This window comes from Penicillium diatomitis (assembly GCF_028827545.1).
Source record: "Penicillium diatomitis strain IBT 30728 chromosome Unknown utg000001l_segment0_segment0, whole genome shotgun sequence".
Classification (NCBI taxonomy): Eukaryota; Fungi; Ascomycota; class Eurotiomycetes; order Eurotiales; family Aspergillaceae; genus Penicillium; species Penicillium diatomitis.
In genome coordinates, this window is record NW_026623173.1 from 4,277,495 (window position 1) to 4,304,670 (window position 27,176).

The following is a 27,176-nucleotide window of genomic DNA, read 5'->3' on the forward strand; positions in this document are numbered from 1 at the left end:
AGCCTTGAGACACTTCCATCGATCTATTGAAATGAAATATAGTGTATTTTCTAACATGGTTTGTCGTATGGTACCAACTACAACTACTTTGCTGTCCGGCCAGTTGCCGCCTCTGGCACGTGATGCGGATACTCCAGGGCCCGCTCAACTTTTTTGCGGACACTCGCCGCAACAATCGCGATCGTTGGGTTCACAACACAAACAACATGGCCGATTCATCTAATTCTGGCACCGCTGCTGGTGCCAGTAAGCCCAAGGTGGCTCCGCGGCCGCCAAACCCAGTGTTCAAGATGATGGGTATGTGTCTTGTTTTTCGCGCCCTTACACGGGCATTTCGCAGAACCGAGCGACTGACACCATCCGCAATGGCTTCTAGGCATGTCGAACATCCGCTTGAGGCTGCCGTCTCGGAACTGGATGATCTTCCTCACAATCACAGGCTCCTTCGCTGGTGCTGTGATCTACGATCGTCGCGAAAAGCGCCGTTCACAACAGAAATGGTGTGAGCTTGTCTCTCACATTGCCAATGAGCCGTTAGAGGTGAATGAGATGCGCCGCAAATTGACCGTCTACTTGGCGGCACCCCCGGAGATGGACTGCGAGTGGCGAGAGATCATTTCAAGGAATATGTCAAACCAATCCTGACTGCCGCCGCACTGGATTACACGGTCGTCGAAGGCCGCCGCGAGGGAGAGGTTCGTGCGACTACGGCAGAGAGCATCCGCAAGCTGAGGCGTAAGGCCGGGGAACCAAGCTCTGTTGTCGAGGAGCCTACGGTCGAGTCGGCAGTATCGGATATGCGAGAGCGCATGGGGATCACGGACGAAAGCGGTCCCAAGGGCGATCTCGTGATCGGACGGCATACCTGGAAGGAATACGTGCGCGGCCTGCATGAAGGTTGGTTGGGACCATTGGACCCTCCGCGTGCCCCCGTTGTGGAGAAGCCGATTGTCGAGTCACTCGAGGACACTTTGAAAGACACCGCAGGCGGTGATAAGCCCTCTGACGACGGCTCGACAAGTACGGAGCAGAACTCCGAAGAGGGCGAGAAGAAGGAAGAGAAGCGCTCGAAATTCGCCGGTCCTGCTCCCGCCTACATCTCTCCTGCCGACTACCCCGAAGCTCACCTCCCGCCCTCATTCCCTCAATCCTTTGACAGCTCCGTGCCCATCGAGTTCCCCCACATTCTGGGCTTCCTCAATACGCCAATCCGCCTGTATCGCTACCTGAACCAACGACATCTTGCCGAGAACATTGGCCGCGAAGTTGCAGCCCTCGTTCTCGCCTCTGATGCCCGACCCTATAGTAATTATTCCAGCTCATTGACCGACGACTCTCTTCCCGACTCTGTGGGTGGCATTGCCGAGCAACAAACCATCCTTGAGTTGGAAGAGAAGGAATGGCACAAGTCTGTGCACAAGCCTGATGAACATAACCCCGAAAAAGAGCGTGAATGGACAGAGAACATGGTGCTTGATCAGCGCATTGCCTCACGCATGCAGCGCGCTATTCTCTCGCCTGAAGATGAATCGCGCGCCCAGCGTGTCGGTGCTCAGGAGGAATACATTCTCGGCCGGGAGCGACCCGCTCCCGTCCCATTCTGGCAGCGCATGTGGATTAAGTACGGCTATGGCGAGGACGAGGAGACTCTGCGGAGAAAGCCGATCCTCCCAAACGTCGACGTCGATGGTGAAGATAATAACTAATGACCCCCTTGCTTTGGGGCCCCGTGAGAGCCATAGACGACGGCCGCTGTTTTGGTGTCTTTCGCAAGGAGATTTACGTGACTGATCTCGATCTTTTGTATGACCATCTGATTCTCCTGTCCATCCTGTATATTAGTCAGTATTAGAGGCGTATCGATTTCCAATGGAATATATGGGGAGCCACAATAAACTTAAATACTCAAGTCTCGTGCGGCCGCGGTCCTTTATAAGTACGCCAGATAACTTTCCAGGCGCCTGGTAGACACCTCTGCCGAGATTATCGTCGATGGCCTATGTCGGCTATGACTTTCTTTCAAGCTAAAAGCGCAGCATCATGCAGCTCTCGCTTGCGCGGACAAAAATCCAGCATGTACAAGGAATTTCCAACTCCAAATCTTGTGACATTGACATGTAGAGGAATAAATTGAAGTTTACACGGTACAAATGCACATGAGCATTTAAATGGTATCTTCGTTTTTGGGCAACCACGTTCACCGCAGTTCATCTCCGATGTAAATTGCTTCATGTTCACCTGCACATTGGTATTATCACCGAATGTATCCAGTTGTCAAGGCCTCAGGAATGCGACGGGATAAGGTTACCAGACCGCTTAAGTCTCGGGCGATCAGGTCCGGCCATATTTCAGAAGAGAAATCTATTCGGCGTGAAAGGCAGTGGCCTCTGGCCACTTTGCGTTCGCTTTTTGACGGAAAGCGGACGGGTCACTCTTCCATTTCTTCAATGTCTCGAGGGCAGCGACTGCATCATCAATAGTGATGCTGGGCGAATCCAACAGCGCCACGACGTCCTTGTCGCACTTTTCCTTGCTGTCAGGCTTGAGCGCTTGACGGGCAGACAGCGCGGCCAGGACATGTCCGGCACTGTCTTTGTTGGCTGTCAGGTAAGTTTCGTTCCATTCCTCAAGGCTCTGGGATTTGGGAAGCAGTTTCTCGAAACCTGCGTCGACTGCTTCAGCAATGGGAGAAGGAAGAGGCTCTGAAAGACTGTCAAGAGCCTTGCGGAATTGGAGCAGCTGGAGGTGGAGGGCGGGATGAGAGGGGTCCAGGGCATGGGCGGCCGAGAGGCATTTCAAAGCCAGCAGGTGCTTGCCTGGAGAGAGTCTCATGTCAGTGAATGTTTTTTTTCTATGAAGTCTTTTGACCAGGACATACCTCGCTTGAGATAAACCTCGGATCCAAGGCATTGCACCTCCACATTCTGTGCATTCAATGACAAAAGAGGCGTCAGGAACTTCATCGCATCGTTCAATGGATCCTTTGTCTGCACAAGTGTGTTGCCCAAGGGATCAGGGTCCTCCTTCTTCACCTCGCCATCGGCACTCTTGGCATTGGCGGCGGCGGCCTTGCGAGCCTCACGCTTGTCGGCCTCAATCTTCTCAAGACGCTGTTGCTCCTTCTTGGCTTTTTTGAGTGCCTTCTTACGCTCGTTCTCGTCCATGACAACATCTCCATTGACTCCAAGGCCGTTGGGACCGTGCTCGAGATCGGGCTCGTCGTGAAGGAGAAGGTAAGACTTCACGGCAGAGATGGCCACGCGAGCGTAGAACGGGTGCTCGCGCAGACGGTCCTCCCACCTCACCATATCAACGTAGGCTCGAATCATTCCCTTTCGCAGCGAGAAGCTGTGGAAGTCGACTTGATCTTCCTGCCACGTGTCAAAGATATTATAGACAGCGTGGAATCGCTTCAATGCTAGGCCGAGCTTCCTTTGTCGCAGATATGCCTCGCCATCTTCCGTCAGATACCACGTGCATTGCATCTCGTGAAGATCGCCCAACGCTCCGCCCACTGTTTCGTTGCGAGTGAATTTGCTCATGTTATCCAAGGCCTTGTCATTCTCATTATTTCGGAGCTGGTACTTTGCAGCCTTGGAGTTGATGTATCGATCCTTCTCATCGAGAAGGCGCGCCTTCTCCATCTCTTCCGCAGCGCGCACGGTATTGCCGTGGTGCTTCCAGATCCGAGCCTTTGTCATCTGGTATTCCACAGCCTTGGGTGCAATTTCGATGGCCTTGTCCACATTCTCCATAGCCTTGGTGAGATCGCGACTGAGGTAGTAGTTGTAGTGCTGAGCCAGGAAATAGTATGATGATGCCAAGAACTCATCCTTGTTCCCATTTGAGCCGTTCTGTTGAGGCGACGAAACATATCCTTCCACCAGCTCCTGAACTGCGTCACGCTTGGCGGGGTTAGTATACAGAAGCTTGATGTTGGCAAAGAGGGAAGGGACACCCTTCTTGAGCATGCGTTGCAGGTATGCATCCGCAGCCGCCTTGAAATCCTCGCCCTCGAGGAAATCCAAGGGGATGCGGCGCGCGGCATCACCACGCGGGTTCTTCTCCACCCATTCGTCGTAGAGGGATTTCAATGCCTTGTGGTCATCGCTGGCAATTTCCTTGGCTTGTACCAATCCATTGTAGTAGACTGAGTTCTCCGGGTTTCGATCCAAGAGAGCAGTGTACGCATCTGCGGCCTCAGACTTGCGGCCTAAGCGGAGGAGGTAATCCGCCTTCATTTCCATGACAGCGAGAACATCGGTGCACCTATATCCAACCTTCTCCAAGTGCTCAAGAGCCCGTTCCAGATTCCCCGTCTCGGCAATGATCGAGTTCTTGTACAGGCAAGCCTCCGAGTGCTCCATATCTGTGAGGGGCGGCGGGGTCTTGAGTGTGTCTTCATACGTTGTCAACACCTTCTCTGCCTCTTCCAAATCGCCCGACAAATGATGAGCGATTGCCAGAGCAGTCCAATTTAGACGGAAACCGGGGCGTGCTTGAAGCATCGTGCTGCGACTTTGGATGTATCCCTGAAAATCACGCGTCTGCATTTGGAGGAGCGCAAGGTCACGCTGGATTGGCTGCGACTCAGGTTCCAATCGTAAAGCGAATCGGTAGGCCTTGATCGCCTCCTCATAGTTCTTTTCTTGCCGATACAGGAGCCCGTAAACGTGCCAGCAAATGTGCGACTTCATGTCGATGCGCAGAGCCTCCTTGGCTAGCGTAAAGGCCTCTTCCAACTGACCCATGTGGCTCAGAATGAGAGCCTTCATCGCCTGCGTATCGGCATGAGTTGGATTTTTCTTGAGGACCTGCTCTGCCGTCTTGAGGCCTACCGCAATGAAAAGGCAGTTAGTGGACAGCTCGGGACCCTTTGAGGCGGGGTAGGCGAAGGGAATGTATCTGAACCTTTCTTGTATTGCTTCTGCTCGAAGTTCCGAACTACTTGACGGAACAAGGCTTGGTCCTTGGAGCTCAATGCTTGCGGCATGGTGGGCGACGCTGCTGGGAAGCAAAGGAATTGACTGGTGCGAAGGAGGAATCAAAGTGTGCGGGGAGCGGCTGCTCCGAGTCCGAACTTGACAGATTAGCTGCACCGTGCCGATAAGATAGGGCCGAGCGCCAGGTTCAACTCTCGAAATTTACATCCCTACTAGGGAAGCTGTGTACCAGCAGTATAATTCGCAATATTTGATTCGTCAAATACAATCTTCGAGATAGGATGACTGCAGTAGAGAACAAACGAAATTTGTCTCGACCCAACCGCATCTCGATGTCAATCTGACGGTAAATTCTTCTACCATGGAAATGAATACTACACAATGCGCCTTATGCAAGTCATACATGCATGGAACACTCCCGGCGTACGCTTGAGCAGTGACAATTGATAAGATCAGTCGTGCTTGGAAGGGACAGCGACCATGAAAGTGCCGGGCTCGGTGCAATCTGGATCGAGGTCCTCTAAATTGCGGTAAATTATGTCAAGAAGATGGGATTGTTCCATGCCGCTCCATATATGCAGTAGATATAATACAAGTATGCTTGTGTTCGTGTGAAGGGTGCCGGCTGGCGATGAAGCCCTAATTGAAGTCAATGGCGTTCGACCTCGAAGACGGAAGATTCGAATCCCCTAGACAGACAAGAGATATCCACGTCAAACCGGGTTTGGTCCACCAAAGTCTCGTCAAGCCACAGATGCAACGTGGCGATCACCGTGAGTGCGTCTTTCGCCATGTGTTCAGCGCATCCTCCCATGAGGATGGAGCATCGGCACATCTTTCTGTCACCAGGCCCCAGGTCCGACTCCGAATGATCTCTTCTACGGTTCTTTGGTTACGAATCAGATTGGCGAGTGACTCAGTCCGGGCCTCTCGGGGGAAGAAGCGCGCTGAGTATGGATCTAATCGCTCATCCACCACTCGCTCCCGGTCCCGGGCTGATTCTGTGTCGCGCAAGATCAAATCCGGATCATCTGGATCGGGACTGGTCGCCACACCCGCACAATAGTTCAGGACGTCTGAACGAGTCTGCCACGAGGGAAAGAGCACGTTGTCTCGGAACCCTTGACATGCGGAGGGGTCAATTGTTTTCCGCGATGGGGAGCCCGTCTGTCGCGCAGCTGTGGAGGACGGATCCCAATTGTTTCTGGACGGCGTAACCAGTGCATTCAAATTCTGCGTTATAGAGTCATCAATCGTGGACCGAGACAGCCGAAGGAAATCTGTTAGATACTGCGGTCAGCTTCACATGGATGGTGGCGACACATCGGAGCAAGCACAGTGGAAAGGTGGACTTACCTTGAAGAGCCGTCTCGTTGAAGCAGAACTGAGGTGTCAGCGTTAGAGTCTCAGTCGAGATAGGCTGTGACATTTTGTTGCCGGCTGTTGCCTCCGAACCAGGTGTCGCCGTGTTGCGAGCCCAAAACCACTCCAGCTTGGACGTGTATGATATGCTGTTTGTGAGATAGGCCCTTCGATGACGTTCACTCGTTCGCCAGAATAGGTCTGTAGCACAAAAGGGACACTCCCTGCAGCGTAAAATGTAGCTGATAGTTTATGTGACCAAGGGACATTCGTTTCTCCGGATAGCTTGAGATGATCGCTATCCTAAACCCTCAATGAGGTCGGCCATTCTCGCCGCATGACTGAATGCCAGTCCCGATCAGGGCTAGCGTCCGATGTGCTGCTGAATAATGGGTCCGGTTCCAGCTCTGGAGCCCGCAGGCCCCAAGCTCGTTCCTTTGCAGCCCAAGCTGAGCTGTGGCTCCACTGGCTTGAATGCTCAATGACGATGTTCGGCCGGTCCATACGTGATGTACTAACTGTAATGAGAATACTAACCCCAACATGAGCCTGCATCTCAGTTAAGGGCTCGGATCACTTGGACAAGTACTGTACCACGGCAAGTGCCGGACCTGCCGGTCCATTTGCACCTTGACAATCTGATCACGTGGTTTCGTGTCGCGCGTGAGATCTCGTGTCAAGCTCAAGGGATCCTGTCGTGCACTCCCCATTCCTGTCCTTGTTCCTCTCGGACTGCGTCATTCTCCCTATCTATCCGTTGTATTATAATCACGATTGAACTGTGGAAACCTCAAGATGCCTGAGCTTGCTGAAGTGGGACGCATTGTACATTTCATTCGACAACATCTTGTTGGAAAGACCTTGTCCAAGGTGCAGGCGAATCATGACGAGATTATATATGGCAAAGTCGGCACAAGCGCGGCGGAATTCCAGAAGGCCATGCAAGGAAAGAAAGTGACCGGAGCTGGTCAGCAAGGAAAGTACTTCTGGATGACAATGTCTACTCCACCGCACGCGGTGATGCATTTCGGAATGGCGGGCTGGATGAAGATCAAGGACCAAGACACGTATTACTATCGCTCAGATAAGCCGGGCGATCAGGAATGGCCGCCCAAGTACGCTAAGTTCATCCTGGAGACAAGCGAAGACCCCCAGACAGAAGCCGCCTTCGTGGACCCGCGTAGGCTGAGCCGCATTCGCCTGGTGGACTGTCCCGCCGAGGAGATTCGCAATCACACCCCTCTCAAGGAGAATGGTCCTGATCCTGTTGCCGATAAGGACATTGTCAATGAAGCATGGTTACGCGACAAGCTCAGGGCCAAGAAAGTTCCAGTGAAGGCGCTGCTGCTTGATCAAGCAAATATAAGCGGCATCGGAAATTGGTTAGGGTAAGGCTGGCAGCTGGTCATTCTTCCTGGCGAGAACTTGTGTGACTGATCTTGATTTGATTCTAGAGACGAGATTCTGTACCACGCCAAGATCCATCCAGAGCAGTACAGCAATACTCTCAGTGATGAGCAGATCAAGGAGCTCCACAACTCACTCCATTACGTCTGCTCCACGGCTATGGATGCTCTTGCAGACTCCGAAAAGTTTCCTGAACATTGGCTCTTCAAGCACCGATGGGGCAAAGGGAAGAAGGATCACCCGAAAGCGCTTCCCAACGGAGATAAGATCACGTTTATCACCGTGGGAGGCAGAACAAGTGCGGTAGTTTTGGCGGTTCAGAAGAAGTCCGGTGCGGTTGCGACGGACAACGGCGACGGCGGAGAATCTGCGAAGCCCAAGCGCAAGAAGCCAGTCAAAGAGGAGGAGGAGGAGGACGAGACTTCTGATGTTGATGAGAAACCAGCGCCCAAGGTGCTGAAATCTAAGGGGCGAGGAAGGTCGTCCATCAAGAATGAAGCAAAAGATGAAGATGCAGTGAAGGAAGAGTTGCCCCAGGATACTAGTCCTCCTCGACGTCGATCTACGCGGTCAAGGAAGTGATAGTAACTTGAGACTATTACCCGAACATGAGCCGTTGACTAATTTCACTGAATGCAAAATGATCTATATTTCATATGGACACAGGAGTTTCATCATAGGAAGATTATACGCATCGAAAGGTTGGAAAGGCGTGTCTTTTGACCTCATGACCAAAACTCGAGAAAATTGCAAGTCAGATTCGGGAGGGAAGTGACATTTTTGAAGAGTCTTTTTCATCAGAGAAGCCGCTATGGAAGTTACTCGGAGGATTTTTTGACTCGCAGGACATGAAAAATGGGGATGCACGAGCCAGAGACTTGACCTAGGTACAGGCCATATCACACAATGATGTAGAAAGACACTTGCTGTTTCTGAGCCACCGCTCAGATTTCTAGGTCATGCAAAATTGCGTGGAACGTTTTGAAGTTCGTGTCGTTAGCCGGGTCGTAGACCGCAAAGACGATGATATCAAACCATGCTTTGAATTCAGCCGCCGTGAGAACTCTCCGCCAGCAATCTGCGACCTCTTGAGGTGGATGACCAAACACACCACATCCCAAGGCGCCGAGAACAAGTCGTGTATGTCCATGATCAGCTGCCAAGCGCAAAATGCTGCGCATAGTGTTCTCCATTCGCTCGCGCTGTTCAGCACCGGCGTATTTCTTGCGGGTCAGATCCAGCGCTGGGCTTGCTTCTGCAGCCACGGAGACGACCGAGATCAAAGGAAGACATTCGGGTCTGTCGATCCACATCTTGAAGTATCCCTTGTTCTGGTTCTCACGGAGAACCAGAACATTGCTGGTGTAGACGCCTTCCTTGGCCTTCAATGGGTATAACTTTGAATCAAGTCCATGGTGGATCAAAGTGGTGCGATACACAATTTGTTCCTCCTGAGCTGTGGCTCCAGCCTTCCAATCTCCTCCGGGAGTGGTTGCGTTGGCGAAGTTGAGGACAAGGACACGAGTCTTTCTGGCTACTTCCAAGATATCCTCTGCAGCTTCAAGAGCAATTGCAGCGTCAAGGGTATCTTTGTTGATCACTTTGACGGTAGTCCCATTGATACGGCCTGGGTGCTTGGACGACGTTTCTTCCGAGTCGAGAGTGGGAACATCATCCCAGGTAAACTTGAAATTAATACCAAAGGTGCCCTCATATGCATCGATAATGTCTTTAGCAATAGGTTGAGCCTGCCACGCGGTGAGACGTCGTGTGTCATTCATGTCTTCTTTTGCATTCCTTGGGAATGGGCGCTGAGATGTGGTGTATCTCCACGGCTTGGTTCGGGCATTGTAGGCGCTCATTTTAGCACCAATGTCTATCAGAACGAGGTGATGATCGATCAATCGCAGCAAGTGGAAAGGAGTGTGAGAGTGGTACGTAGCACAATGAAGACTGTGATGACTTGATCATGGGCGCTGATCTTTTTAAGTCAACTCTGAAAATGACCTCGTAGGAGTCGATTCCAGGAAGAGTTGCAGGGCACTCAAATTCCCCTGTTTAGGCTCTTACGAGTCAACATTCGCTCAGGCCTTTCTTTGTCAAAGAACTTTCATTTTCACTGCACTGATACTTCATAGTGTGCTGGCATTACCCAATAAGGTATAGAACTGAGCTTCTTTGCAGCCGTATAGTGCATTACTACAAATAGAACAAAGAGTCCTTTTGAGACACTCTTACGGAGTAGTTCCCATGCCGCCAATGGCAAGGCTCGTATAGCGCCTGCAGCCGGTCAGCGCGGGGAACGGTGCTTATCGTGCTTATCGTGCTTATCGTGCTTATCGTGCTTATCGTGCTTATCGTACTTATCGAGAGATCTGCCCCGATATCGCGAGAGTTTCCGCGCTTTTGGTGGAACTCGCCACAGATGACAAAGCCCGACTGGGCCGCAGTTGGTTCTATGCACTTGACTTATTTTGCTTTGTTATTCGATGCTGCTGGACTCACATCCTTTTCCCACTTTGGTCCTAGTACACCGCTGTCGTTAATTTTACGGGCGAAGCCACTTCTTTGTCCTACACCGGAATTTTGCTCTTATCAGTCTCAGCCCTGGATACTTCTATCGCAGCTTAAACGTTGAGCGGGGCTACTTAGTTCGTCCTCGAGCAGCCCCCGCCACCATGAGCGCAATTCTTTCAGCAGACGATTTGAATGATTTCATATCACCAGGAGTGGCATGTATCAAGCCAGTAGAGTCTCTGCCGAAGAAGGGGGCAGAAACTACAGAGGTAAGTCAACCGATCCCATTTCTTATTTCTTACATGCCAAGAGCACGTTGGTCTGACTTCTGGAATCCTAGAATGCGTATGAAGTGACGACGGAAGATAAGGTTCAGCCTGAGAACCTGCCTCCTGCACAAATTTCATTGACGGACTGTCTGGCATGTTCGGGCTGTGTGACCTCTGCGGAAGCAGTCCTCATCTCTTTGCAATCCCACACGGAGGTCCTGAACACTCTCGATGCGCACCCCGAAATCCCACTTGCGCGAGACGCCCACGGAACCACAATTGCGGTCCAACACGACGACAGTGAAGGCCGACTATTTGTTGCCAGTGTGAGCCCTCAGGTCAGAGCCAGTCTAGCCGCCACATACGGCATTCTTGAGAAGCAGGCGGGATGGATGATCGATCAGCTGCTGCGCGGCCCGCAAGGTCTGCGCAGCGGTGGTAAGCACGGCAGTGGATTCACATGGGTAGTGGATACTAATGCAATGCGCGAGGCTGTCTTGACTTTGACTGCAGACGAACTTTCGCAATCAATGGCGGACACAGCTCCCACCGCCGACGACCCGAATTTCGCTCTTCCGAAGCGGCCTATCTTGTCGTCTGCTTGTCCCGGATGGATCTGTTACGCGGAGAAGACGCATCCATTTATTTTGCCGCACCTTTCGCGACTCAAGTCCCCCCAGGCACTTTCGGGCACTTTTCTCAAGTCGGTCTTAAGCAAGTCGTTGGGAATTTCGCCGTCTCGAATTTGGCATCTGGCAATTATGCCGTGTTTCGATAAGAAGCTGGAGGCCAGTCGAGAAGAATTGACCAACGTCTCCTGGCAGGTCGACGGTATTCACAATGAATCTGAACTTCAGCAGCCTGTCCGAGATGTTGATTGTGTCATCACGACTCGTGAACTTCTCACTTTAGCCGTATCTCGAGGCGTCTCCCTGACGCAGATGCAGCTCAGTCCGCTGTCTTCTACATACAGATTGCCGTTCCCAGTGAAGTCGCTTGACTCATTCGCCTCTTCTAGATACTCCTCGAGTGCCCAGAACCTGGAGACTGGAACATCGGGAGGCTACCTCCACCACGTTCTGCAATCGTTCCAGGCTCGAAATCCTGGCAGTCGACTCGCGGTAAATAGGGGCCGTAATGCCGACGTTGTGGACTATGTTTTGACTGCCGAAGATGACCAGGTTATCCTGAAAGCAGCCCGGTACTACGGATTTCGCAACATTCAAAATTTGGTTCGAAAATTAAAACCTGCCCGCTCTTCTCGGATGCCTGGGGCGAAAACGACGGTAGGACGACGACAACCGGTATCTCGTAATGCCACCGGTGGCGCATCGGGCACAGACTATGCCTACGTTGAGGTCATGGCTTGTCCTGGTGGGTGCACCAACGGGGGTGGACAAATCCGCGTCGAGGACGCCAGGGCAGTTCAAGAACCGTCCTCGGCCGGTGAAGTCGTTCAGGATGGAGAAAATGGCAGCTTGAAGCCATCCCCTCATGAACAACGAGCGTGGCTTGCCCGTGTGGACGAAGCATACTTTTCCATGGAATCCGATACCGAACATGAAGACTCGGAGACCCCCCGAGACGAGTCGCTTGGCGAATCGGAGACTCGGATTCACAATGCTTTACAACAGTGGTCAGACTACATGGCTATTCCCCTCTCGAAACTTGTGTACACCACATATCGCAAGGTGGAAAGCGACGTCGGTAAAGATCAACTTGATGTCAATGACACCACCAAAGTTGTCGAGCTCGCGGGGAAAATTGGTGGTGGGTGGTAACGACGGACTCATGTCTTTTTGATTTTGTGTTGCATTGTCTGCGTGGAGCTCTCTCGTACAGTCGTCATGACCGATTTTGGACGACTCGATACATATATATACCATTTCTGCATTACATTCTGAGCCACTGTGGGTTTGGTCTTGCATTCTACATATAGATCAGACGAAGTTGATACATGCGAAACATCTCATGCATACATAGTTCCTTTTCCAAGTTAGACTATTCGCACGGGATCAGTGTACCACTGCCTGAATAAGTATCTGGGGACTTCAGGGGTCTTCGAAATAGTTCGTCCAAACTGCAAGATACCTACCATGCATTCCCTAGTTACACCATGCAAGACGACTGTCCCAAGACGATCATTCAGAGACGACTCATCATGGATGAGCCGCCTACACAGATGAGAATCTCTTGATTTTGTCCTAATTTTAGAGGTCAGATTTGACCAGTGTTATTACTGTGGCCGAATGGTGACCTTATTTGAAATTTTACATTTTGTGAAGTTTTCCAGGTATTAGTATCAGACGTCCTGCCATTAAAGCGACATTCGTTGGCCTGCATCCCCCTTCAGCGGACTTACTAGTAGTCCGTCGAAGGGCTTGCCCGTCACTGTGCAGGCGGTCTGACCTGAGCGTCGTGGAGATGTCTTACATAATCAATCCCAAATCGCGGCCCGGGGAATCGACCGCCTCCATCTGCTCCACCGCGGCGAAAGAAAAAGAACTTCGCCGACATCCAAGCACAAGCAATCAGTACCTCTCTCATTCACCCTGTCCGCGCTCTCGCGATCGAAACCAAGCTGCTCGCTCTCGCTACGCTGTTCAAGTCCCCTCCCACCCAGAAAAAACTCCATCATCATGTCTCGCGAAGCCTACCAGGTGCCCTCGATGGGCGGTAGCCAGAACAACTTCTCCAACGAGGGTAGCGGTAGCGCCATGGCTGTTGACAGCCCTGCGATCAACTATATCTGCGGCCACTGCAGCTCGCGCGTTCCTCTGCGACGCAGCGAGCATATTCGCTGCAAGGAGTGCGGTCATCGTGTGCTGTACAAGGAGCGGACTAAGCGGTGAGTCTTTCTGAGAGCTTTGCGTTGGTTGCAGATAAGAAGATGTGAGCTGATCTTTTCATGTTTGACCCCCTGTACAGCATGGTCCAATTCGAGGCTCGTTGAGTTGAGCGCACAAGACCCGCGAGAAGTTTGATTGCTTGGGTATTGTTCGCGCAGTCGGAACCAACCCAGGTGGAGTCGAGATGAGTGGGATGTGTTGAGGTGTTAAAAACGTTGTCGGTCTTTTTTCTTTTCTCAGTTTCTGGGGTCATATCTCGTATGACCTGATGCATCAAGTGGCGCTCGGGAGTTTCAGCATGCAAATGACAGTCATCAATGAGATGGACCAAACGGCACAGTGCCCATCAATTTTACGTTCATATGAAAATCTACGTGCTTTTCTTACCTCGCCAATGTCAAGTCCTTCCGAGATCTGCCTATGAAGACACCCTTTGCAAATGGCACATAGACATGTGCTTTTAGTCTACCACACATAGTAACCAAATTCAGACATGAATCTCGAAAAAATTGACAAAAATGTCCACAATCATCAGTTTGAACAGTGCAGTGTTCGAACAATCATCATCACAGCTTCATCACGGCATCATCACAGCTGGTTGCTGACCTCGATGAATTGCTCCAGATTCTTGAGAGCCTGGCCGCTCTCAATCGCCCAGCGTGCGCGACGCAGACCCTCCTTCCAGCGCCCGCCGCCGGGGCCGCGCTCAGTGATGACCTTGCCATCATCGCCGTGGCCCATGTCACTGGTCTCTGCTTCGCAAATACCCGACGTGACCAGCAAAGCAGCCACGTTCATGAGCACAAATTCAAGGATGGGATCGTCACGAGCAAGCTCATTGCGCAGAATGCTCATGAGCTTCAACGCGTTGTCCTTGGGGAGCTTACGCCCGCCCACCTCGGTGAGAGCGTGGGTGGGCAAGCCAAAGTCTGAGGGGTGCAGCTGGAAAGTATCTATCTTGACAATGGTCTTGGGGTTCGGGTCTTCTTCTTCTTCATCGTCGTCGTCGTCATTCTCCTCTTCCTCCACGTTGTCCTCTGAGGGCTTGTACTCCGGGTTGGGATGTTCTGTAAGTCTCCAGCAGTTCGTAATGCCTGCACAGCTGATCTCGTCCATATCCTCAGCACCACAGACGACCAGAGCCTTCTTCGCGCCAGCATGTCTCAATGCATCAGCGAAGACAGGGCCCAGACTTTGGTACGCCACGCCGACCACTCGAGCCTCAATCGCCCATTCAATGGGGTTGGCGAGGGGTCCCATCAGGTTGAAGATGGTTCGCAGACCGAGAGCACGTCGGACGGGGTTGGCATACATCATGCCCGGGTGGAAGTTTGGTGCAAAAAGGAAGGCATAATTGGTTTTCTCGTAAACCTTGGCAATGTTGGTGGCGTTCACGGCGTTGATATTGGGAGGAATGGGTTGGATGGCATTTAGAACGTCGGCTGATCCAGAAAATGAGGTTTGGGCCCGGTTACCATGCTTCGCTGTCATCAGCAATGGCGACGCGATGATTGACGACGTCGTAGAGACATTGAATGTTGAGTGGGAGTCTCCACCGGTTCCGACAATGTCACACTGGAATTGGAATCCAACTTAGTACTTTTCCGGTACAGAAATCGAGAAAGGAACTCTCACCAGTCCACCTTGATAATTGCCTTCACGTCTTCCGCGAGTCCTGACAATTTTCCGGAGCTCTGACTTTTCGATTTGAGAGGCAGCTTCTCTCATGCGATGGGAACATTTCGCAATGACATCAGCCTGCTTGTCTTTTCCCGTAGAGTGAAGAAGGGTGAGAAGCGCCGCAGTTTGAATGTCAGATAAGCGGTCCTCAAAGATGAGGGCGAAAGCAGAGGCGATGTCATCGGCGCTAACTCGGATATCCGCTGTAGCGGGGTAGGCGAGTCGCTGAAGAAGTGGTGAAATAGACACCACCTCTGGCTTTTCATGCCTTGGTGATGAAGGCATCGTTGGTAGATTGACGAGACTGTTCGGACGAAAGGCTAGTCAGCTTTGAGAGGTCAATGGGTGTTTTGATCAGACGAAACAAAGACCTGTGTGACTCAATGCGCTCAATGCATTGGTAAACATCTGCGGCAAAACACGCTACCGCCTCGCCGTACGCTAATCCGTTTTGAGAATCTAAAAAATATCACCCGCTGAACTACTCCTCCGCTCCCCGAAGGCTGTCGTGATCCACATCAGTCTCGAAGAATTGGTGTCGCTGTGCACCCGCCATACAGTGTTCAATATGCCTCCACGTGTACGAGTTCCATCGTTGCATCGCCAGACCCTGAGATGCCCTCAAGAACTTCGGGTCGCGTCTCGCAGCGCCAGCACCGTTGCTGCGCCTGCAGTCACACCCGCGCCATCTATCGAGCGAATGACTCGCTCCAAGGCTCCGATCGCAAGGACACCTCCTGCCCAGCTGCCTTCTCACCGCAACCCTGAATACCGACGATCACAGCTTCTGCGCCAATACACGTCGCTCATCCGCACATCGCCATTGATGGTCATCTTCCAACATAACAATCTGAAGTCCATGGAATGGGCTTCAATCCGACGAGAATTGACCAAGGCTCTTCAAAAGGTGGACGAGAAGATTGCTTCTGAAGGACGATCGGCTCCACAGCTGGCGCCGTATATCAAGCTGCAAACCATCCAGACCAGTATCTTCGAGGTCGCCATTCGAATCGTCGAGTACTTCCGGCCCAACCAGGCCGCTCAGGCTGCCGGACAGCCTCCGAGTGCTGTCGACCCCATCACACAAACTTCCGCCGAGCTACCGGCCCTCTCTGGCTCCCGGGACGATCCTGCCTTGACGCATGACCTGTCCCGCGCCGCCTATGCTGCGGTGAGGAATCTGAAGGGACGCCACGAGCTCGGCGATATCCTTGTTGGCCCCATTGCCATCCTCTCCATCCCTGCCGTCTCCCCCGAACACATGAAGGCCGCTCTGTCGATCCTGACGCCAAAGGAGTCTGGATTCGCAGCCCCTACCCGTAAGGGTAACCCAGACTATCATGACCCGATCGTCCAGACTGGTCTCCAGAAGCTCAATTTGCTGGCTGCTCGGGTTGATGGCAAGGTCTTTGATATTAACGAGACCAAGTGGGTCGGCAGCATTGAAGGAGGTATGGATGGTCTGCGTGCGCAGCTGGTCATGGCTCTGCAAAGCATGGGATCCAGCGTCACAAGCACTCTGGAGGGAGCTGGAAAGAGTCTGTATCTTACTATGGAGAGTCGACGAAGTGTTTTGGAAGAGGAACAGAAGCCCGCCGAGGAGAAGACAGAGTCTTCGTAATGTGGCGCCTCTCAAATTCACATTTATTTTGTATAATAGCGGCCAGTATGGGCCTCGGGTTATAGAGGACTCTTGGCAACGGACTTGTCTCGCATTTACATTGGATCATTGTATATCTTCTTCATTTATTTCGTGATATGGGCCTTTCTTTCATGATGTCGCTGTGGATACAAAAAGGGTTAGTAAGTGATTCGGTATCGTAAGTTACATGGCAGCGGTTTCAAGACGTGTCTTTTGGTTTGTACACTTGACCACCTGATTGCCTCTCTAGTTCTCCCTCAAACGCAGTTTGGCATTCATTCCGACAGTGCATCGCACCAGGTCCCAGTCACCGTCTAATCCCACCCAATCGGTGACCAAGATACCGGTAGAAGAATCACCATTCTCATCATATGGACGACGACACAGGTAGTCGACGGTGGCCGGGTTCACCTTGGCCGCAATCTTCTCGGGCCACGTGTTCGGCCGCCAGAAATTGCTCGCGCTCAAGAAGTTGATATAGAACGGGCATTCACGACCCTTGTCAGGATTCGGAATTTCGCCAAACGGATGGCTGTGCCGGCTCGCCCGGTCGATATGCTGCCTCACATAGTTGATCTTGTTGTCAATGTTGGTGGACTCTTGGACCTCGTAGAAATCTTGGATGCACAGATGCCCACTGGGACAATTGGCATTGGGATGGTTGTCTTCCCATCCACAGCCATCGATGCCCCAGCCGAAAGTGTCGTGCTGTTTCTTCAATTCGTCGGGGATCGAGAAGCGGCGTACGAGCACCACTTTTCCCCGAACCTGACCCAGAGTGGGAGGCCATGGCGTGGTCCACCAGCGACTGTCGGGGCGGATGTAGTGACGGGACAGGATCTCAGCCAGTTGCTCATCGGTGGCGTTTCCGGGGCCCTCGCGCTTCAGAGACATGATGACTGTCTCGGAGGGGTTCTGGTCCAGAAACTCATTGACTTCTTTCATGAGATCGCGGAAGTATTTGTTCCCTGTGAGTGAGATGGGGAAGACACTGTGCACGAGGATCAAGTCATCCTTGTCGAGATCTTCGGGGTATTGAGGTTGCACGCGGATATCAAAGAAGCGCACTCCGTTCTGCAGCTGTTCCTTGGGGCCCACGGCCTGGCACCGGACGGACGGCGGCGCCACGTAGCAGGTTGGGGAGTTGTGCGTGCCAGGAATCGATAGCCCAGGGAGTCGAATGTCGTCGCGCAGCTCATGCATCCAGGCATTGAGATTGGCCGAGGAGAAAATCGCCAAGTAAGACTCGTTCGTCAGGTAGACGCCTGTGAGGCGATGTTTGGAATTCTCGGACTCGCACTTCATTGTCGCCGATTCGGCAGTGGGCACGGGGACTTGAATGGTGTGCCGTTCACCTTCGACTTCGAAGGTCAGGCGCATGCGCTCTTTGTCCGAGTGAACGAAGGCTCGCCTATCAGTCTGATTCGTAGTGAACGGATCAATGCGCACATCGAGCTCATTTTGGTCCTCGAAGGGACGAGTAGCCTCACTGATTGCCTTGACGGGCTCTGCAATGCGCGTGGTGTTGGTCAGCACTCGGGTAAAGTTTCGTGCAAACAACGCGATATTATCGCCTGCATTGCTATCCTGCGGCGACTCGAAGCGCTCAATGCGCCTGAGAATAATTGGGGTGCTGGTGCTATTGCGAACGGTAAGCTTCTCGGCAACCATGATGGGGGTTGAGTGTGAGAGCTTCCCCCGCGAAACACAAGTGGACTGGGGGACTAACGGAAGATAAAGTTTGTCGCGGACGGGGGCGCAGTCAGATCTGTTTTTCTAGCGCCAGAGTCCATGCCACGCCGAGACAGACAGATCCATGACGGAAGCTGCACACTCAAGCGAGAGCACCGTCGACTGGCGGCTGCGAATGGATCAACGTGTGGAGCGGAGTGTCCGCAAGAGGCGTTAGCTCCTCTGGATGAACCCCCACTCCTTGTCCTCCAAACTGGATTTAGTGTCATTGATTTCTCGTGGGGGAAATTCTCGAATCGTCTTGCAATATGGGGGCAATTTGCTGGCGCCTGAAATTGATGGATATGGGGGCTGACTATTTGACACTACTGCTCGAGGGAGTATGCTCGGAGTTTTGTTCGATTGAAAGTTCGCAGGGCTGAGAACGCACGTCCGTTGCCAACGTGGGTCGAGCCACAAAATCGACTACCTCCCTCACGCAGTGCGCAACTGCGTACTTTTAAGGTTCCTAGATGCCTAGAGTCTAAGTGCACTGCTATTTAGTACGTACTTGGCACTACTTGAGTACTTGCTACTTAAGGTACCTAGTATTTACCTACTACTGACTGCAGGTCTATACTACGTGGGTCTCATGTTGTCGGTAGTGGCTCATCTCTTGAGGCTCTTGTTCTCCCTTCCGCCGCCAAGACGATGGCTTCGTGTTCACTCTCCTCTCTCTCTCTCTCTCTCTCTCTCTCTCTCTCTCTCTCTCTCTCTCTCTCTCTCTCTCTCTCTCTCTCTCTCTCTCTCTCAACGGCAACTGGACCGCGACTTTCCCTGAGCGGCCTCAAATCACGGAGCCCCTGGACACTACTGTATAGTGCATACTGCATGGTCATACTGCATTGATGTGGATTAAACTAGTAGCCCACGTATTTCTCGCTCGATTCATCCTAATACGATAGGCAGCCTAATTGAACCCTTCCACGGCTGAGAGACGTTTACGTATGCCTCTGGAAACGGACGCGTTGCGCTGGAGATCAGAACGAGCATTTTAAGGCATATTTAAATTGTTCATCGTTCCGATATATCAGGTTTGATTCAATTTCCATTGACTGTAACGGATCTTCACCATCAACGATTGCCAATGTCTCCATCTCAGGCGTTTCCAATCGACAAAAGCTCGGTGCCGGCAACGGCCGCCCACTCGTCAAAACCACCGCCTCCGCCAGCTCGCAATCCCAAGAATGCAAGGTCTTCGAACACGAATGTGACCTCGGAAGGTCCTGCTTATGGTGATTTGCCTGGCGTCGAAAAAAACGCCAATGAAGTCAAGTGCAATGGCACGGTCGTGTTCTCCTGGGCAGGAGATACTCTGGACACCATCGACTTTGACTTTCTCCGCACCAACGATGACAACCTCAAGGGAACAGTTACCCTCCGTCAGGTAGTAACAAACTATGCTGGCAGCGGCCAGTCTCGAAAGGTTGCCGCAGAACGGCTCTACAGGAGTCTTGGACGCCTGAGATGTCTTGACCATGCGATCGTGCGATACAATGCCGGATTGCGTTCGCAGACCTCTGAGTTCTTTCAATACTGGCGCCGACATACCCTCAGCTTGCTCTCTGGGTTTTGGATACAGATCGAATGGGGATTTAGCGACGATTGAAGTCATTGGTCTGACTGAGCTGATCAACCAAGTCGAGGAGATCGCCGGTCCCGTCATTCGGGCGGCCAGAGAGTTGATCTCAAATGGAATGCTCTCATTTGACGGGCTGGGAGAGCTGTTCAGACCCGGCATCCCTGTCAAATGCACATCTGTACCTGGATGCGGGCCCTGCGTGTATAGAGTGACAGATCCGCGCTGTCGTTCGTCATGGAACAGCTTCCTCGGCATCAGATCTTGAGCGAAGACTCTGTGACGTTCTCGAGTTGTGCGCAGAATGGGATGCGTTGGCCGTTCTTGACGAAGCAGACGTATTCCTGGAGACTCGTTCGACGTCTGATCTAATCTGAAACGCGATGGTGTGCGTGATACCTCGCATTCTCGAGTACCATCCTGGTATTTTGTTTCTCACAACCAACCGTGTTCGCACGATTGACCCGGCATTTGGGAGCCGCATAACCGTGGCTCTTCGCTACCAGGCCCTCGATGAAGAAGCCCGTATGAAAATCTGGAAAGATCAAGTGGGCCGATTGAAGATTGAATCCACGAGCGGTGAGATCAGCTTTGACGCACTGGCAAAAGTGCCCTTGAACGGTAGACAGATCAAGAATGCCTCTCGCTTGGCTGTGAGCCTGGCTGCTGAGAACGGCGCTCTGCTGAGCGAGAGGTTGCTTCTGGATACAGTGGGAATCATTTCACTTGGGCATCAGAATATCTTGGCGGGCGACACGTGAGATGTGAGAATCTGAAATGGATATACCCGGCTATGGTGGACCTCTTGTCGAGCTGCATGCAGGTGGGATGAGACAAGAGGCGCCGTGTGATTAGCGCCGTTGGGCTTCCACACTTTCCAAGCAGTGTGGCTTGCTGTAATGAAGGGCTTGGAAACAGAGTACTCACATTGACTACAACTCATCCAAGCTCCAAGCTTGGAAATTAGAAGGCTGTAAATATGATACTACCAGACTGGATAGACTGTGTCCAGAAGCAGAAGTAGAGGAATGCTTACATGCCTATTAAATCTACTGAATGTAGGACTCAAGACCAAGGCGAAATGGAGGCATTCAGACTTCATCATGCAGTTGTCTCCTGATACTCTCCTATTTCATACTTGAAGCGCCGAGCTGACCGCTACTTCCAAACTACCGGGGTCCACTGGAAGCAGGTCAAGCCCCAGGGAAATAGCCAAATGGCAATCAGACGCTGCCTTATTTAGTGAGATGGCCTACTCCTGAGTAGAAAATCGGGACTCCGGTTGAAGCCTATTGAAAGATTGGCCCTTGCTAGCAGGATAGGACCGTGGTTTTCCAGATCAAGAACACAAGTAGAATATCTGATCTTCACTCACGCTTATTCTCAACATGTACGCGTACAACCCAGCTACCTAGTAGGTAGTAGGTACTATTTAAGTAGCTACTATAGTAGCTAGTAGAACACCGGTTTACACCTCCGGAATATCCGATTCCTCAGGTCCCTCGTTATACCGATTCGAAGTGACTGGTCTCGTATGACGAAGACGATCGCCCTGCAAAATATTGGACTCGTTCACCGCTTCTCGTTCATCCTGTCCTGCAGCCATGGTCAGCGATCGTTATTCTGCTTCCTTGCTCAAACGGACCGTTGCAGCATGGAATCCCCAACGGGACCCCTCCATTGGCGGAAACATACGCAACTGTCGATTAGTATCTGCAGTTGCAGGATCTATCGGGTCCTCGACCGGTTGATCGTCGCTCTGCACAGGAACAATCTCGTCCTGATCTTGGTTGGCGCCGGTTACGTACGAGGTATCTGCAAATGCTCGATTCACGCGTGACTGGTCACTTTCTCTTTCGTAGACGTCCTCGGAATCTCGATTGATGGGATTCGACATTCTGTGTGGATGTGCAGGTTTGAAAATCGTGGAGTTGGTGGGAAAGTTAGGGATCGATGAGGAAAGGCCTCGGCTTGGAATGGGGGATGATGATGTACATAGCTGCCTACCTTACCGGATTCAGATAGCTGCAAGTTTATAAAAATCTTGGAGGCGATTGGAATCTGGGGAACGAGCCTCCACCGGGTATTGCCGCTCCGCTCATTATCACGTAATGGTAGAGTAATGCCTCGTTCATTGGTTCCTTCGACAAGCTTGGAGATTGGGGCTAGAACTGGGCTTACATGCTTGTGATTGCGGAAGCGCGGGGGTGGAAAGGTTCTGGATTGAAGACTTCAAAGCCCCGTGCGGTCGATTGTTTCAAGAAGATTGCATCGTACAGTAGTAGGCCATAAGCTTGCAATCGATGGTGTTTGCATCCATATGCTCTCAATGTCCACCCCTTGTATACTTACTCCCCGAGCATGTACCACTGTCGCAAAATCAAAGACTACGAGGGCTATGAGATGATCTTCAATGACACCTCTCCTTGTCGGCTTTATTCCAAAGGTCTCAATCTCACAAGTTGATTATTGTAATTGGGTTGGACCCCAAGACTTCAGCGTCGACCTCAAGCACGTTTCATCATGACGTGAGTAGATCTCGCCATCTGATACCCGGGTTGAAACCCTAGAATTACGGCAACTGACCGCTACTATCCCGCCTCGATATGTCATACTTGAATCATGCCTAATGCAGTAATGGTCCGATCTCTTCTGCAGTGCCGCGACTGGGGTAATGGGGGCTAGTAAGCAAGCTCGCAGGATCCATGCATTCATGCATCCATGAATCGAATTCCCTTCGCGCTGGAAGAGTGACTTGGCTCACAAGCCTGGAATCCTTTCCAACTCCCCACGATCTCGATCCTCCCGTGCCCACCCAGGAAGCCGTCATGCAAGATTGGAACGAATTTTTCAAGATCTGAGACGGGGCCAGGCCCACGGAACCGATAGAGTTGGCGTTGATGAGTTCGATTGAGTTTGTCGATTTCAACCCCACAAAAAGCATATCCCGATTCACAGTGGGGTTTGACAGGGCGGAAACGATCCCATTCAATGAAGCGGTTGTTCTTCGAGATTTGAAGCTTAGGTCTGCTGTTTGTGTACTCCCTGGTCCTTCCGTAGGATGACGGCGGATATACGCACCCCTTGGGGCATCGGACCCAGTTTGAAGCCGGTTTCCTCGCTGGGGGAGAATCGATTGTTTGAAGCTAGGGAATTCGGGGAAATACCGGTAAGGAGGCTTCAATCCTTGATTTGTAGCTCAGTATTTTGGTTGACGACGTCAAAGCTGGGACATTGCAACGACGAGATGATGGAGATGGAGACTGCCGTGTGAAAGGAAAGGTATAAAGCTGATGGAAAAGATCCCGCTGGGCCCTAGACTTTTTTCTTCATCATCGCAATCCCAAGCAAGACATACAACATCTTCCTCCATTCAATCACCCTTTCCACCTTCCTCGGAAACCCGTCTACTCAACTTCACCATGACTGACAACACCAACCCCGGAAACTTCGCCAACCGCTCCAAGGAAGAGGTCAGGGAGATTGCCAGCAAGGGCGGCCAGTCCAGCCACCAAGGTGGCTTTGCCAGCATGGATGCTGATAAGCAGGTCAGTATCATCTCTGTCTCTTCGAGCGGGGAATCCCCAGCCTGAAGAGGGTCATATATGCCATCACCTGTTTGTGGTCTTCTTCTCAGGACTTGACTTCAATACTGACCTTCTGTCCAGAGAGATATCGCCTCTAAGGGTGGCCAGGCCTCCAGCGGTAGCTTCAAGCCCGGTGACCCCCGCGCCAAAGAGGCCGGTCAGAAGGGCGGCCAGGCCAGCGGAAACACCGAGTCTGATGAGTAGATTCGATTAAATTGGATCCTCTGCTCTTGATCCAGCATCTAGCACTGCGATGGCGAGCAATCGTTCAATCAATGCCTTTGGTTTTTATCGGCCTAGTATCCAGGCTAGATTCGTTGGTCATCATCCTACGATCTTCTGTTCTCGCTCGAGCGGTCTATAAACAATCTCATAATAATGTCATGAATGTGCTCAAAAACTTTTAATACTGTTGTGTCCTGTGCATTTGCTACACATGCCAACGAATTTGGGAGGTTAGACCAATGACTGAACCTATTTTTGGCGCAGGGAGGGATTATGTATCGAATGGTTGCATAAGCGTCCTGTCAGGTGTGAATGTTATATTTGCTAGCGCCGAGGCATGTCCAACGAGTTGATGTCATATCCTCAGACGACTTGATACGCTATTATGAACAAGATTTGCAAAAATTCCAATTTACAGTCAGGTCGGTGCACCTTCCAACAGGCTTGACATTGTAGATTGAAATAACTTTAACATAAGTCATATTCGCATGTATATCCTCCCCTATCATGAAACAGATCAAGTATCGAGAAACCTGCTTTGAAAAGACTCCCTCCCACCAATTAATCCTCTGTCGAAGCCTCCGTAACCCTGAAGATCATCGTCATTTGCCACCTGTCACGCTAGACTAGCGTGGTGGCTTATCGGGCCAGGTACAATCACAGAACCGTACGCTGGGGCTTCAAACCAACTGATCCGTCCGAGAATACGACAGGATCAAAGTGGTTGAGTGTGCCTTTTGATCTGATTTCGTATGTACCTCTCCCCCATATGAATCAAGTTTGGGGTTGTCTGTCGAATACTTGTTGTCGCCATCCACGACAGATCGCCGCCAAGACGGGACGGAGTTCCGTCCATATGATCGGAGGTTGACGTTCGGTAGATTCATCCTACCAATCGTCGCGTGTCCCACCCACCATCTCTCCTTCCGCGTCACGGCCAGAATGAGATCACATCGCCATAGCAATCCAAAATGATCGGGTGGTAGAGGTAGACTGTAGTTGTGTTTGGGTGTTCGGGTTCCCTTCCACCTTTTGGCTTTGGCCGGGGAGGTAACGTGGCTTGCGTCTCGGCACAGCCCTTTTTCGCCTCTCTACCTACTTGGCCCGCTTTCACATGTGACATGACTTGTTGTCCCCCTGCAGTTGGCTCTGCTCCACGGTGAATCAGCCACAGCCTCCCGTCATCGCCTCTTGCCTGACGTGCATGTCTCCACCCGATGAGTTGAGCCATGCTTTGAGACCGCGATCTACAGTACTTGCACTGTATCGAGTGGACCCTTCCAGTTCCAACGTTGGATGTGCACCATTCGGGAAAGGGGACGAGATACGAGAGGAGAGCTTGCTGGTTTCCTTGGCCCAAGTACCCAACAACCTACTAGCCCTATACTAACGATCGTACTTGTTATGGTGAGTCGTGGTACAGCAGTACTTCTAACTTCGTAAGAGTCTGAGTCTCCCGCGGAGTGATCCACTTACCCCTCCTCCCCCCTCCACGCCGATGCGCAACCCAAAGAGCCCCACGCCTGTCACTCTGACGGAGCGATGATGTGATGTTTTCTGGCAGCTGGGAAAGAATCATGGCAGTGTGGCTGCATAACCAGGTTCCTGCGCCATACGAAGATCTCATGGAGTTCGAGTCGCAGATGACTTAAATATCGCTACAAATCCAGCAGATCATACAACATCCTCTTCATCACAAACAAACAAACTTCTCATATTCCAACCTCTTTTCTTTTCCAAACTCAATTCACAATGGAGTCCGTCAAGGTAAGAACAGCTGTCAGCGGTCATACCTGAGGCATGATCACACCTTGTTATCCTGTATCTTTCAAGTCACTAAACCAGATGCCTTTTTTGCCGTCTCTTACAGCAAGCCGCCAACTACGTTTCCGAGAGCATCCAGGGTACTGGTGCTCAGGCTTCCAAGGAGGCCAACAAGAACGTCGCCAAGGACTCCGACGCCAGCCTCGGCACCCGCGCCTCCGCTGCCAAGGACGCCGTTGTCGACAAGAAGGACGAGAGCGTCCACGACACCAAGGCCGACACCAACAAGGGTATGAACTGAGCCGAGAAGAACAAGCACTCTTTGTGATCACAGGCTGACCAACTCTTTCACTCCGCCACAGAGGCTGCTAAGCACTAAATTTGGTCGTCGATGATGCATGCAGCTGTTGCAGCTCTTTCGAGAACGCGTGTCGGAATAATGTATTCTTAATTGATCTTTTGAGGCTTATGATGTTATGATACAACCCCATCGCCATGAATCTCACTATTTTCAACTTTGAGTATCTTCCATTCTGTGCACTCTTGGGTGTCATCTATCGTACTCCTCCTCAGGACACTAGTTTTTCGTGATTTTCGTCGTTTCGATCCTTATCAGATGCATGCATTTGGAACACGTTCCACCGGCACTAGTCCTGCCTATAATGATTCCAGTCTCAAAAAATACCCTCGACGACTGCTCCAAATATCCAGTCCAGTCGCATTCATTTGCTGTATTCAACGCGTCTAGCATCAGCAGTACTCCAATCTTCTCTTCAAGAGTCATCCATTATACAAAACAGAAATAGGTACTCAAACGTGCATAACTTTGCATTAGTATGCATGCAAGATAAACCCCCGAGTTCGGCTGGCCCTGGCAGCTGTTCGGTCGAGAACCACGTGCTCCACTTGAGGTGAGATGCGGGCAGCGGCGACGGTTACGTAGGCCATGCTTGTGCATCCGTATGTATATCACTTCAAAGTTCGCCCTATGTAAGGTTCATCGTCTAAAACATTGACCAGCTCATCACTTCTTGATGTTCGTGGTTGCATCAACTTGCTTTCGGGATAGTCTTGGACCTGCAATATATCAAGACATGCTGCCGAGGGCGGAAACGACATTGATGAAGATTTTCAAGATTGATTCATCACCGCCCTCCATCATCCGAGAGATCAATGACGCTTTCTCTATTCTCCTGGACTTTGAGCTGCATAAATACCTAATGACTCTGTATCGAAGAGTTTCCGGCCTCGGCCAACGCCAGACAAAGCACTGAGCAGTGAGCACAGGGCAGGCTCATCCCCCCCCCCATCCCCCTGCAGTTTGAAAACACACTCTGGGTCCAGCCTCCATCCCGGCAAATTTCCTCCCGAGCCAGGACCCGAGAAGAATTAAACGAATCTGTCGATACGAGGCAACTTTCCTCTACGCATTGCAAGCTGCAGATGGTGGCACGGGCAAAAACAGGCGATCGTCACACGGGCTAAGCCTTTTATGACCCGTCGGCTGCATGGCTGCATAATCGGCTACATCATCGACTACGGACAAGCCTTTTTTTGTCGACGAGCTAAAGCGTGTGGCTGAAGCACGTGTATGAGATGTGTCGATACTGTCGAATGATTT

At 51.6% G+C, this 27,176-nt stretch overlaps 15 protein-coding genes across 15 annotated transcripts; 9 read left to right on the forward strand and 6 right to left on the reverse strand.

Annotated features, from left to right (window-relative positions):
- Positions 1-206: 206 nt before the first annotated feature.
- N7539_001248 (Tim22-complex subunit TIM54) lies at positions 207-1,706 on the forward strand (the record flags this gene model as incomplete). Its single annotated transcript, XM_056930852.1, has 3 exons — positions 207-297; positions 377-502; positions 550-1,706. The coding sequence occupies 3 exons, from the start codon at positions 207-209 to the stop codon at positions 1,704-1,706; spliced, it is 1,374 nt and encodes a 457-aa protein (XP_056795145.1).
- Positions 1,707-2,361: 655 nt separating this feature from the next.
- Positions 2,362-5,078, reverse strand: N7539_001249 (peptide alpha-N-acetyltransferase complex A subunit NAT1; the record flags this gene model as incomplete). The annotated part of the gene is made up of 2 exons (XM_056930853.1): positions 2,362-2,816; positions 2,879-5,078. Coding segments are annotated over 2 exons (2,655 nt in total), but the record flags the coding sequence as incomplete, so codon positions are not given.
- A 633-nt stretch (positions 5,079-5,711) lies between these two features.
- Positions 5,712-6,372, reverse strand: N7539_001250 (MIX23 family protein; the record flags this gene model as incomplete). Its single annotated transcript, XM_056930854.1, has 2 exons — positions 5,712-6,223; positions 6,300-6,372. The coding sequence occupies 2 exons, from the start codon at positions 6,370-6,372 to the stop codon at positions 5,712-5,714; spliced, it is 585 nt and encodes a 194-aa protein (XP_056795147.1).
- Positions 6,373-7,100: 728 nt separating this feature from the next.
- Positions 7,101-8,294, forward strand: N7539_001251 (putative formamidopyrimidine-DNA glycosylase; the record flags this gene model as incomplete). The annotated part of the gene is made up of 2 exons (XM_056930855.1): positions 7,101-7,693; positions 7,760-8,294. The coding sequence occupies 2 exons, from the start codon at positions 7,101-7,103 to the stop codon at positions 8,292-8,294; spliced, it is 1,128 nt and encodes a 375-aa protein (XP_056795148.1).
- A 362-nt stretch (positions 8,295-8,656) lies between these two features.
- Positions 8,657-9,574, reverse strand: N7539_001252 (uncharacterized protein; the record flags this gene model as incomplete). Its single annotated transcript, XM_056930856.1, has 1 exon — positions 8,657-9,574. One exon carries the CDS (start codon positions 9,572-9,574, stop codon positions 8,657-8,659), a length of 918 nt encoding a protein of 305 aa, XP_056795149.1.
- An 816-nt stretch (positions 9,575-10,390) lies between these two features.
- Positions 10,391-12,279, forward strand: nar1 (iron-sulfur cluster assembly protein NAR1; the record flags this gene model as incomplete). The annotated part of the gene is made up of 2 exons (XM_056930857.1): positions 10,391-10,498; positions 10,570-12,279. The coding sequence occupies 2 exons, from the start codon at positions 10,391-10,393 to the stop codon at positions 12,277-12,279; spliced, it is 1,818 nt and encodes a 605-aa protein (XP_056795150.1).
- Positions 12,280-13,137: 858 nt separating this feature from the next.
- Positions 13,138-13,451, forward strand: N7539_001254 (Rpo12/RPC10 RNA polymerase subunit family protein; the record flags this gene model as incomplete). Its single annotated transcript, XM_056930858.1, has 2 exons — positions 13,138-13,346; positions 13,427-13,451. 2 exons carry the CDS (start codon positions 13,138-13,140, stop codon positions 13,449-13,451), a joined length of 234 nt encoding a protein of 77 aa, XP_056795151.1.
- A 484-nt stretch (positions 13,452-13,935) lies between these two features.
- N7539_001255 (anthranilate phosphoribosyltransferase) lies at positions 13,936-15,312 on the reverse strand (the record flags this gene model as incomplete). The annotated part of the gene is made up of 2 exons (XM_056930859.1): positions 13,936-14,922; positions 14,983-15,312. The coding sequence occupies 2 exons, from the start codon at positions 15,310-15,312 to the stop codon at positions 13,936-13,938; spliced, it is 1,317 nt and encodes a 438-aa protein (XP_056795152.1).
- Positions 15,313-15,595: 283 nt separating this feature from the next.
- On the forward strand, positions 15,596-16,648 carry N7539_001256 (mitochondrial 54S ribosomal protein uL10m; the record flags this gene model as incomplete). Its single annotated transcript, XM_056930860.1, has 1 exon — positions 15,596-16,648. The coding sequence occupies one exon, from the start codon at positions 15,596-15,598 to the stop codon at positions 16,646-16,648; it is 1,053 nt and encodes a 350-aa protein (XP_056795153.1).
- Positions 16,649-16,915: 267 nt separating this feature from the next.
- On the reverse strand, positions 16,916-18,340 carry N7539_001257 (phosphatidylinositol-specific phospholipase C; the record flags this gene model as incomplete). Its single annotated transcript, XM_056930861.1, has 1 exon — positions 16,916-18,340. The coding sequence occupies one exon, from the start codon at positions 18,338-18,340 to the stop codon at positions 16,916-16,918; it is 1,425 nt and encodes a 474-aa protein (XP_056795154.1).
- Positions 18,341-19,487: 1,147 nt separating this feature from the next.
- On the forward strand, positions 19,488-20,356 carry N7539_001258 (uncharacterized protein; the record flags this gene model as incomplete). Its single annotated transcript, XM_056930862.1, is given in 3 exon segments — positions 19,488-19,969; positions 19,983-20,181; positions 20,198-20,356. 3 exon segments carry the CDS (start codon positions 19,488-19,490, stop codon positions 20,354-20,356), a joined length of 840 nt encoding a protein of 279 aa, XP_056795155.1.
- Positions 20,357-20,362: 6 nt separating this feature from the next.
- On the forward strand, positions 20,363-20,740 carry N7539_001259 (uncharacterized protein; the record flags this gene model as incomplete). Its single annotated transcript, XM_056930863.1, has 1 exon — positions 20,363-20,740. One exon carries the CDS (start codon positions 20,363-20,365, stop codon positions 20,738-20,740), a length of 378 nt encoding a protein of 125 aa, XP_056795156.1.
- Positions 20,741-21,447: 707 nt separating this feature from the next.
- N7539_001260 (uncharacterized protein) lies at positions 21,448-21,876 on the reverse strand (the record flags this gene model as incomplete). Its single annotated transcript, XM_056930864.1, has 2 exons — positions 21,448-21,575; positions 21,675-21,876. The coding sequence occupies 2 exons, from the start codon at positions 21,874-21,876 to the stop codon at positions 21,448-21,450; spliced, it is 330 nt and encodes a 109-aa protein (XP_056795157.1).
- Positions 21,877-23,401: 1,525 nt separating this feature from the next.
- N7539_001261 (con-10 family general stress protein) lies at positions 23,402-23,770 on the forward strand (the record flags this gene model as incomplete). The annotated part of the gene is made up of 2 exons (XM_056930865.1): positions 23,402-23,527; positions 23,648-23,770. 2 exons carry the CDS (start codon positions 23,402-23,404, stop codon positions 23,768-23,770), a joined length of 249 nt encoding a protein of 82 aa, XP_056795158.1.
- A 1,773-nt stretch (positions 23,771-25,543) lies between these two features.
- On the forward strand, positions 25,544-25,934 carry N7539_001262 (Glucose-repressible protein; the record flags this gene model as incomplete). The annotated part of the gene is made up of 3 exons (XM_056930866.1): positions 25,544-25,558; positions 25,662-25,845; positions 25,918-25,934. The coding sequence occupies 3 exons, from the start codon at positions 25,544-25,546 to the stop codon at positions 25,932-25,934; spliced, it is 216 nt and encodes a 71-aa protein (XP_056795159.1).
- Positions 25,935-27,176: the final 1,242 nt, after the last annotated feature.